General features: G+C 35.6%; 1 protein-coding gene across 1 annotated transcript in view; it reads left to right on the top strand.

The window, feature by feature from the left end:
* LOC140137968 (uncharacterized) overlaps positions 1-3,301 on the top strand; it is a 79,796-nt gene extending 76,495 nt beyond the window's left edge. Inside the window, exon 6 of the mRNA XM_072159789.1 lies at positions 1,845-3,301. Within this exon, the coding sequence (XP_072015890.1) occupies positions 1,845-1,940 (96 nt within the window). The 3' untranslated portion in view covers positions 1,941-3,301. The remainder of the gene's footprint in view (positions 1-1,844) is intronic.
* Positions 3,302-12,340: the final 9,039 nt, after the last annotated feature.

Raw genomic sequence — 12,340 nt, 5'->3', positions numbered from 1 at the left:
TAGTATAGTGCACTTCATCACTGTTAAATGTCCGTTTTTACGGTTTGTGTATTATTAATATATACTCGTAACAGCAACCGGGAACAGCAAGTTATCGTTCATGAACTGAAATTTTACAGGAATATTTGGTGCTTCAACCAGCTTTTAAAGATGAGAACCCATGTTTTGTTTTATTATTGCTGTATAATTTACCTGTTTCTCTTTCAGTTTACATCATCCGGGGGTCACACCTTGTTTAACTTGTTTAATTTGAAAAATACCCCAAAATGTGTTCAAATTTAAAACTTTAATGAGCAGCATCCCGGTTTTTTTATACAATTTTACTTTTTTTCTCTCTCATTTGACTTCAAAGTCACACTTTTCCCTATATATTTAATGTAAACAAATATTCATGTTCACTTGGTTGTTTCAGCAGTGTCACCTCGGGCAGGAAAATATATTTTATTATTTTCTCTTCCACCCTGAGAACAGGATAATCAAAACGATCACGCAATCGGAATTGCTAGGCATGGCTAAGCTCGCTTGCTCACGACGAGCCTCTGTCGACTATTCCAAGTGCCCGTACAACGCGCGGTTTATTCAATTGATAATTTGAAACGCGTGGATTGTTAGAACGCTTACAACTGCTACGCACGGACATGGTGTGATCGATATTACTTTGCGGTCGTTTCGGACTATGTCATGGTAACCATGGTAACGCTCTGCAATTTACCTCCGCAACTCTGCAATTTGATTTTCTTTTAACTTTTAAAAATGCACCAATTTAGAGTTTTTGGTAGCAAATATAGAATCAAATTGTAGCTAACAAGTTTAATCAAATTGTTGTTTAGAGTTATGACGGGTTACATATTGTGAAGACTTTCTTTTTGTGTTGTGCTTAGAGCTATGGCAGTTCTGGGTCCAGTTAAAAATAAGAATAATAGTTGTTGATAACGGTAGCTCAATTAACGATCTCAATTTAACCATCAGCTGCTTTGGACGTTGGATAACTTTGGACGTAACTTTCTATGTAATTCAATTTTGTGATGTGTTTTATGCAGCGTACGTGCGGTTCGTGCAAATAGTAATAGATGTATATCAACTTACAAGCGAATTGTTAGATATACATTTGACACAGCTTTACTTATAAATTGTATAGTAAGACAATTACTGTCAATATGAACTACATGTATCGCGCAGACAGCTGCCCATAATTATCATGTATCAAAAAATTGTCTCAAAATAAAGGGATATTATCTGATTCAAATACATATAATAATATCAATATAGGGGCTATCATTTTCTTCGGAAGGGGGAGGGTCCCTAATATACTGGGTCATATTTAATTGGAAAGAAAAATAGGGGGGTCATTACATTTTTTGGTGACCAAAATGTAGGGAGTCACAAGATGACCACAGATAATGTGTTTATTTTATTCAAAAAGACTGATTTCAATACAATTTTAGCCTGTTTGGTGGGTAAGGTGTATCGGTGGTGGTCATAAAATTTTTGTTGCCGAAATAAGGGGAGGGGTTACAATTTGACGCCGGCTTACGAGAGTAATTATAGATCAATATGGTTCTTAACAACATTTGATCAACTTTGAAATGTAACCTCTGCATAATTGGCCATTTTGGATGTATGCAATTTAGACAATGCTCCATCATTTGTAATTTCCATTTTGATGTGTTTTTGTGTGAGGTTTTAGATGCATGTGAAATGGATTCTGTTGGAATTGGGCTAACCTATGTGTTACCAAATAACTGTACTAGAACAGTAGGGTTAAATGGGTAAACCGTTTCCTTGTCCATACTTTTGATTCGTTTGACAAAGTACTTTGAATAAGTTTTTTTTTCTCCATCCAGGGTAAAGGTGATATGACAACATATTGGTTGGATAGCAAGGAACCATCTTTAGCTTTTATTGGTCGTGGTGTGTCATTTGAAGAAAAACCTCGCTAGTGCTGCAACGGCGACAACATCTCACGAGTGCACAATCATTATTGAGTAACACAATTGAGACGACTGAGTCACGCACAATTGAAACAATTTTAAAAGTCGCGCACAATTGAGACAATTGAATGGAGACTGGATTCGAGATCGAGAGATTAAGAAGACATTTTGTCATCGCAATTTGAAGTTCATGTGCCGGGATGGGCAATCGAGAGGACACGTCGGTGGTATAATGCCAAAACGTCTATCTACATTTTGTAATATTTCAGGAGAAGCATTTTTGTGTTTCAATTTCTTACTTGTTTATTGCTCTAAGCGTGTTGTTTATTTAATTAAATTTTATTAAATTGGTATTAGTAGTACTGAAGTATAATTGGACATGAACGGGACAAAATGTTCATGTTGCACCTGGTGGACAAGACGCTAGCGCTGACTACCCGCCTGCAAAATGAGGTCGAGTAAGCCTCTAATTTAATCTCTCCTAAAAAGACCAATGTTTTATTCCTTGGAGCACTCAATGAGACTTGAAAATACACTTTAATAGTAATAAAGTTCTTTTAGCTTTGGGGCTGAATGTTCTCATAATATCACAAAGTAGTAGAGAAAAAATATGTCTATATATTAAAAGCATATTATTTGTATCAATATCGTTTAGCAAGTAGGTTATTTTTATGTAAAGCACCTTGAGATATATGATGTAATGCGCTTTGTAAAATTATTATCATTATAATTATGTCATTGCTATGCTTTAGTCACGGTAATTGTAGTCTCGATGTCTGATTGAAGCTCAAGGTCAATTTTTGTACTTAAACAATAGATATTTTATGCAGATTGTAATAAAACATTTATATAATTTAGAAAATAACATTAGGCAAACATGTCACATATTGATTGTAGTCTATTTGACTTGATTCGTCAAAGTAATTTTTTAAGCTACTACATAAGCTTTGTTTCAATAAAATCGGTGTTCTACAAGCGAAGATATGTCCAATTATGTAAAGTGGTCCTAAAACAGATTGGGCCACTTTTATGTTTTTGTGTAGCAAAAATGACTGAATTGCGTTGAATCATAAACCATCTAGCCGGTGCTCTTAAAGCAATAATGTGTGATTTGCACAAAGAATAGATTCCTATTTAAATGTTTGTTTTCACTGATCACATTGTCCCCTTTTAATTTCGAGCCAAACAAATGAGGTATAACAAAGATTTCATTCCAGCGCTTACAATGCGTGTACTACGCTCGCCGATCGTAACATGTAATACTACACGGAGCATCGCGCTCGACGTGTGTACACATAAGCTGACATCCACGGGAGATGTTAGCAAGCAGTCGATCGATGAACTCTGAATAAAACCGGGTCGACCCGGTTTTAATATAAAAAGTTAAATTTTACTGTTATTAAAGCACTTCATGCTTAGTCTTTTACGTGGTATTTTAGTACACCACTGGGAATTATAATTATGCAAAAAGTAGAAATCCGAGTAAAATTGAGGGCGTCGCTGTGAATCAAATCACACATTATGGCTTTAAGATGGGTAATTTTAAACAATGAGACATTTTAAGTGGTATTTCAATTTCAATTTGAAATGCGTATCATATTATTTATCTAATAATTAGCTCTAATGTCAATATGTGAAAGAAAAACATGAAAGCCTTTGCTTTTGTTCTGAGATCTTTGACGATAAGAAGAATGTGAATTCATTCAAACTTAAGGGGGTACTACACCCCTACCCAATTTTGTGCATATTTTTGCATTTTTTCACAAAAATTATAGCGCATTGGTGACAAGTAGGATATGTATATTATAGGGGCAAGGACTACAACTACTGCACAGGAAATTTTATTTCAGCACAGACAACAGTTGTGGAGTTACAATCAAAAATGAGGGAAAACCAATTTTGATCAATAAATCAATAACTACTTGCCTTGAGTTGCTGAATTTTCAGTGCAGTAGTTGTAGTCCTTGCCCCTATAATATACATACTAAGTATCTTACTTGTCACCAATGCGCTATAATTTTTGAGAAAAATGCAAAAATAGGCACAAAATTGGCCAGGGGTGGTATAGTACCCCCTTAATATGTGCGAACATGGCAAAATATAGCCTAACTCGGGCGACTATCGGGCATAGCGTTTAAACCTGAACTAGGAAAGAAAGGAGGTTAAGTTTGTCAGTAAGCCAAGCTATTACTGATTCTGCTGCATGTCACATTTACGACATCGGTCCTTTTATTTTTGTTTGAAAAGCAAAAAATGCAATTGCTAATCATGATAGTCGGTGCAAGCTGGATATGAGCAAAAATGTAAAAAGTGACCCAACTTGTTTTCTGGACGATTTAGTTAATTGAGCATAGCGAACTAGAAAAGAACCAAGTAAAGTTTTTCTGTTAGCCACAATGTCATTGATTCCACTGTATATTGTTCCCACGATCTCTTTTGGTTTTTTTTAAACAAGCGAAATTGCAATTGTATAAATTTTATTGTTACAGTTTGTATATACATGAAGGATGTATATAAATTGTGAAAAGATACAAAACTGTAAATAAATTATTTAAAACTTTGTTATGCGCTCCCTCATACCCTTGGTATAATAGCAGTTCCGTCGATATGCGACGGATTTTGTAGAACTTTCAAGTGAAATTTATAATATTGATCTATATTCTAATATAGAATATATCATAAATATGTTGTAAATATATGTATTGTACTCGTACAGTTAAAGGGACTTTCAGAGATCCATTGAGAACCAAAAAAATGTCTTTAAAAATGGTTGGTGTATCAGGAACAAGTCGTGAGTCAGTCGTTGAGGTCGCTGTTCATATTCTTCGTTGTAGGGTTTAGTGACTACAGTAAGTATGCTAAAAGTGCAACAACAATGAAATATGTGACGTGTCATGTCAAAAGGAGACACTTTTGGGCAGGATCGTAAATGGAGAAATAGCCAAAAATCTGCCCGGGGATGATTTTTTCACAATTTAGGTTTGTTGCGAATTTGTGATGTTATTAATGTTAAAAATATGGTCTGATAGTTTCAGACCGGACTATAACTGGCATCTTGTATTTTTTGAGATATTTTTCAAGGTAATTCCTACTCTCAACATTGTCAATAATATTTTCAGATGCCAATATCTCAATTTCCAATTTTATAATACCATAACTTATGAACTCAATATCTTCGCTTTGGAATGTCCGATTAAATTGGGAAAAACGGCGTTGGGGAGAAAAATATCTCTATATTTAAGATATGTAAAAACCTCAAAATTGATAACCTGCCCAAAAGTGTCTCCTTTTGACATGACACGTCACATATGTGAGAAGTAAGAGCCACATCTGACCAAAGCTTGACCAATATTACACAGTGACTGGCAGCACCAGTTTTCGCACATTGACCGGCTGCACCGGTAATGTGATATCCGACGGTGCACCCGTATATAAAATTCAGTTGTTGAATAAGTTTCAATCTACTTTATTTGACTTATGGACATTTTTACAAATTTGACCTTGAAATATCCAAATTAATTTTTGTTTGCCCAATACCATGATTTTGAATAATAACTTCAAAATGTAGGCCTATTCGAATATATTTTTAAATCAACATATGACCCGAAGGTAAAATAACATGCTAATGTACAGAGTAAAAGCATACTTTAAAAATTGATAAGTTCAACTCTTCTAAGCAAATTTAACTCTTAACAATTTAACAAAGTATTTACTTGTTTTTGATTGTTTACTATTTTGTTAGAAAGTATAACTCTTTGAAAGTTATTATACTTAACAAAAAAAACAAACAAACAAACAAACAAAATTTAATTTCACATAATCTGCTATACCAACATCGAGAAGGTTACATATATAATTCGTCGTCATTTTTGCATAGTGGCGAATAGCTATTCGTCTGTTTGCTAATATCATGTTACGCTTGAATTATCAGGGAACAGGGATTAGACAGCTATTAACCTGCACACCGCTCTCTGTAGAACACTTACCACGCTTAATAACTACTTTGACTGTTAAATGATTTATATGCTGTCCTCTGACTCTCTGCCTGTAGATAAATCAAGGGGCCATTTCTTTTCTCAGGAAATATTTATGTATCTGATTCGACATTATACGAAAATCATTACGATATGAATTTATGTAAAGAATAAAAAAACAAAAGCCAGTTTTGATAATGTTATTAGGTAACGTGTGTAGAGTATGTTTAGGATACATATAGGCCGATATAGAAGAAAACAACGAGCAATTTTATATATTTGTGATAAACACACGTGACAATTAAGAACCCCTTGAAAATGTCAATTAAATAGCAAATGGCTCTATGTACAAATGTACAGTATCAGCAAAGAAGAATTTAATACTGATAGACTTACTGACATTTTTGATCTAAATTTTTAACATCAGCAGCGTTATACTTGGTAGTCGGCTGACGTATTTCGGAGAAATAAGTCTTAATTGAAATACTTGGATCCAAAATATGAGTGTTGCTGTACATTTGTAAATTCTCATTTGTTGTCTAATGCCAAGAACCATCCTTAAACACAGATGCACTTCAGCTGCTAAAAGCAATATATCTTTATTATCTAAGCATGAACTATACAATCTCTTTTTTACGACCATACCATTTGTCACTATCATGTGACAGTGACGTCAACGCGTTGAGGGAAATATTTCGCTTGCGCATCTATGCGGCCTCTTTAAGCGATCGCGTGTGTACGCTAGCGCTATGAGCGAACACGAGCGATTTGTAGCTGAGCCTGCGCACTGATGTCACTGCCACATCAAGGTAGAAAATGGTACATATGTTTTAATTACAATGATATCGATCGGAAAATAGAGTGATCCTCAATTGTTTGTAAGAAGTTTTGTCATAGTTTTGTCAAAGCATTAAATTATTATTTAGTATAGCAACTGGAAAACCGTTACCAAGACTACCTACTTTCTTCTTTTTCTGTATTTTTGGCTTTGTGTCTAATCTAATCTGGTATTTAGAATGTATATGATGTACTCAACCCCGGGGCAACAACGTGTTTTTTTTATTTGATAGATCGGTCCAGTGGTGAGCTGTGTCGGCTCTATGAATCTTGAAAAATAATGGCATTTCCCTTTTGTCAGAAACAAACCCAAATCTTTGCACATGTTTGTGGTTCCTTTTTAAAACGTGGACGTAATGACGTAATGGACAACTGTGCATGAACAATTCTACTGGCGCCCTACAAAATATTAAGGTATAGTATAACTTTGTGTTCTTTCAATATGGCCTAGCCACAGACATGACACATAGAAATACAAATGACAACCAAATCTAGCACCAATATACAGATGAAGTATGACAAAAAAGTGTAAAAAAAAACCTTCATAAGACTAATTTTGACAAGTTTAATATAATCTAAAAAAGACAAAACTGGAACAACAATCGGAATGCAATCATGCATTATGAAAAGCAAAATGGTTTCCACGACTTCAATGGTAATTGAACCATGCGATCTCAGTCTGCCGGTTGCTAGGGCCATTTCCTATTGTGAAGATGGTTTTCATTTAGAATAGCGAGCGCCTAAAATAACAGTTATATGATGTAAACATCATCAAGGTCGTTTTCGTTTTTTTGTCATCTTTAGCTTAAATTTCAACGAATTTCTCCAGTTTTTTCAAATAAGATTTGATTCCATATAGCATGTATAGGTGAAATATCCTGTAAGATTAACCCCAAAAGAAAAGAAAAAAAGTTAAAATTGACAGGGTAAGTTTAGAAACCTGCTTCGCTCGCTTGCGCAAAGACTACCGTCACTCAAAACCATGAATAACTATTTAAAAATGTTCAGACCATATGGTATGCAGTAAAAAGGGAACTTTTCCCTATGTTTGTAAAGAAGCAGTAATAAATCTTGGTATGGCCCTATTTTTCAACTCAAAACCCAGAGAAAATATCTTACCCTTCCTAGAATCATTTGCAACATAATACATCCCCTCATTTCAGCAAATGTCCCTCCCATTACTTTGTACAGGTTTCCTTTGTTTTCATTTTGAGAATAGACTGGATGAACATGGGTCGATATTCAAGAAATCGGTAGCTTTTTAACACAGATTTCGGACCTTGCTTTTGTTATGTTCCTTTTAGTTTCCACACAGGTGAACGGCATCAGGCATGAAAAGTCTTTCAATGTTTTTTTTTGAGGGGGGGGGGGTTGAGGGGTCACACCAAATGAATAAAACGGGAGAAAAATATTGTTTTGTGTCTATCATTTCAAGAAGAAATCTTTGTAACAACCCGCAAAATATCAGAATTACAACAACGCCAAACATTTCCAATATTTTTACACTTTGTTGTGAACGTAACCAGACCTTAGTAACAAGTGTATCACAACACCCTAAAATTTACTTCGTGTGTTTGAATTTTGGGTCTACATATTCCATAGCGATGGTAAAAAGTGCTTCTCTTTCGCTCACAAATACGTGTCGTCATGCAATATTCTGTGAATTTCTTAAAAACATGTCTCAACCTAAATCTGGAGTCTGGAGGAGTATAATTCACGAAAAAGTGACTTTTGAAATGAAATTAACGACAAAGCAATAATTATTGACAGCAATGAAAGTTCTACAAATGTATTTTGTAGCATTTAGAATATTTTAATTGTCGTCTGCAATCGCTGTCGTCGTGATCGGTTGAGCAAATCATTGAATGTGCCTTTAACTTGTAAATTGGAATTTAAATTTGTGTCTATGGCGAGTGGAAAATCGCTCACTAGAAATTGAGTTTGGGCGAGCTATGGCAAGAGAGAGCGATTCCTCGCCTCAATAGGCGAGGTGGTGAAATTTCGAATGGCAAGGCCTGTACACATGTAAATATATAGTAATGTAAACCCCGATGGGGTTAATTGTATTTAACCACAAATTGGGATCAAATAGTTGGCCATGTTTGTGGGGTTTAAGGTGGCATTGGAACCCTTTTCCCCAGCTACTAACAGTAGTGTAGAGAGCATCAGCTCTTTGTTAAAAAAGCCTGTTTCCCCCCGTTCAATCATGATCATCAATAATACAAAATCAAGTTACATATCATGATGTATCATCGGTTAGTAGGAAAGGAAACGTACCCGCTAGAATGAATGTCATTCAATACATGTAGGATTTAAAATGAAATTGAACTAGACAAATATTTCAATTATAGATTCAGTACTTCTCGTCTCAATTTAGCTAGTTTAACCAATGATGATCCAGTAAGGCACCAACTGCGTGGATAGGCACCTGTCATATACGATCTGAGGACAGTGACGGCTTACTTTTGAACATAAGTCTTGATATAGCCTAATATTATACAAATATTGACTGCTATGAGGGGCACAGTTAAAATTATAGGCCCGAGGTGATGTCAAAACCATGATTATGCCCGAAGCGAAGCTGAGGGCATAGTCATGGTTTTTACATCACCGAGGGCCTATAATTTTAAACTGTGCCCCGAATATTAAAGCTCATATTATAACATTTGCTGAGGAAGACGCCCTCACTGAATTTTAAAATCCCTTTTTACACGATTAAATTGTACTTTATTAAACCAATATACCCTGCAAAAATCAAGACTCTAAGTGCTGTAGTTTTGTCAAAATCCGTGATTTTGAATTAAAGGCTGATTCAGCGCTTTATTATTACGATGGAATTATTAGTCGAACGCATACACGATGTTTATAACACACAGTACGTCACGGCGTGCGGGACGGTGATATACACAACATAGGGTCGTACCACAACATGACCGAAGGAGTGGTACGTATTGGCGACATGTGCGCTGGTAGTAAATTCCAATTTTCTTTGCTTTGCCGTAGTTGTTCGGCTCGAAAATAAAAGGGGATATATCTGACAGTAAAAGCTAACATTTTATGGCCAAAAAATGCTAATCTATTTTGTTTGAAAATGTTATAATTGCTTTAAGCAGTCAATATTTGTTTTATATACCGAATAATATAGATTCTTCTCATTTGATTGGTTAATAGATTTCCTGAACTGACAAGGCCTACAAGCTTTTAACTGCATAGGCCTTAAATGCACAGTGCATGCAAGATGCCATGAATAAGGGTGCAGAATTTGGACCGATATCTACCGATAACATATCTAAAACCCTACCGTTTCTGTGCTAACGTCACACAATGCCAAGTCTTCAGCCCTTCAGGTCGTAGTAATTTGTCTAAAAAGTGACATTTGGCAGGTATAAATCCTTGACATGTAACTAGGGGTGGGCACACAAGGACTTTTTTCTGCAAACTTACACAGGAACCAGTTTTTCTATGGCCAAATTGCATCAGGAAAAAGAATCTGTCAAAAAAAATTTCACCAGATGAAGTCTTAGGTCGGGTTTTGGCGAAAATTCAAAATGGCTGCCAAAATAGGTGTTTTTTCAAGATTTTGCCACTTTCTGTATAGTTTTAGGCCAAATGCACCAAGTAATATGTCTTTATATATGTTTTTGAGGCCGCTGATTCCAAATCTGCCATTAATATAATGGCCATATGAATATCTAGATGGCTAAAATTCAAAATGGCCGCCAAAATAGTTTTTTTTCAAGATTATGCCACTTTCTGTATAGTTTTAGGTCAAATGCACCAAGTAATGTGTCTTTATATATGTTTTTGAGGCCGCTGATTCCAAATCTGCCATTAATATAATGGCCATATGTATATCTAGATGGCTAAAATTCAAAATGGCCGCCAAAATAGGTGTTTTTTCAAGTTTATGCTACTTTTTGTATAGTTTTAGGCCAAAAGCACCAAGTAATATGTCTTTCCATATGTTTTTGACGCCGCTGATTCCATATAATTTATATAATGGTCATATGAATATCTAGGTCAAATATGGCACAAATTTAAAATGGCCGCCAAGATCACCTTTTTTAAAGAATTTGCTGACAGGGACCCATTTATATTGAGTAATAAAAATATGTCTTTTTAGGTGTTTTCATGTCGCAGACTATGAATCTCTACTTGATAATAATCACATTTGATTAATCATTGTGGAAATATCTGATAATATATTCATAATGGTACAAGAGGCACCATTATGGCAAATGTACTGCACCAAGATTTTTTAGTACGCACAACTGTATGTCAATTGTGTAATTTCAGGTTCACCATAGCAGCTCAAAAACAAACATGAAGCCACAATATCGCTATTTAAGTCTTGCTGGGTTAGCGGGTAGATCAGACCTACAATGAGGAATGCAAGTTCAAGTCTATCGCTAATTTAAGAAATGGATGCTTGAATTGTGATCGGTAGAGTGATATTTCAGTGTCAAAGAGACAGTAGCCAATATTCGCAAATAATCAATGTCAGCCAAATTGTGACAAGTGAACTAACAGAGGACTGATTCAAGAAGAAAGTGTTGCTAAGAGCCTGCAGATGCAGGATGCATGCCTTGAATCCAATAAACAAGTTGGTATACCCTGACTTCAATATTTTGTCAGAGTTGAGCACTTTGAATGCCTATACACTAGCAATTAGACTACAAGAAGCATGCCATTAAGTACTCCGTTAAGAGCTCTGTTAAGCTTTGGTAAATCAAATCCAGATAGATGGTCATGCCTACCAGACTATGAAGTCAGTCTGGATGATCTAGCACTAGCATCATATTTCATACATTGTCTTTGGTAAGGAGGAACAAGAAAATGTTGATTTTCCAAGTGACACTTTATTGACAGTGATGATGCAGAGCCTGAGCCAAACAGAGCTGATATTGTTTCCACTTGCAAACAATGGAGGTCAAATGGAAACCTAACACATATGTATTTTCAAGTCGCTGAGCCATGAACCGCTACTTGGATGACATTATCTCAATCTCCAACACTCGCTCGATAGAGCAGACAATGTTGTCAGCGCAGAACTTAACGATACACAAAAGTTGCTGGTCACAAGCTCAATGACATGATAGGTAAGTGACCACATGGTCGATGGGTCTAGGCCTAGCGTAGCAAGAAATACAATGACCACTGGCTAATGGCTATGTCGAAAATTCAAGGTTTACATCTGCAGTCTCTTAGCAACACCTTCCTCTCTCTCTCTCTTTCTGATTCTCGCATTTTTCTCTAGCCCTTCAGCCGATTCGGTTTTGGATGCTCCTTGTTTATCCATGAGTTAGAAACAGTAGCATTGAAAGTAGCTTTGTAAAAGTATTCCCCGATGCAATTGTCCATGTAAATTTCGTCCTTTATAGTCATTTTTGACATCAAATTCTGCTTCTGTTTCTTTTAGTAGGTATCTGTTTTTGCACGTACTATGTCAGTGTATGTCCTAAGTATTTTCGTTCATATCCCAATTGAATTGCCCGACTTTATCAAACCAATCTTCAGATTTTTGAGTAGAGATTTGAATTGGTCATAGTCAGCGAGGATTCTTTTGCCCAGAGATTATGCTGTCATCAGACACTCTTC

Source organism: Amphiura filiformis, chromosome 17, assembly GCF_039555335.1.
Source record: "Amphiura filiformis chromosome 17, Afil_fr2py, whole genome shotgun sequence".
Taxonomy (NCBI): Eukaryota; Metazoa; Echinodermata; class Ophiuroidea; order Amphilepidida; family Amphiuridae; genus Amphiura; species Amphiura filiformis.
This window is presented reverse-complemented; position numbering and strand designations above follow the sequence as displayed.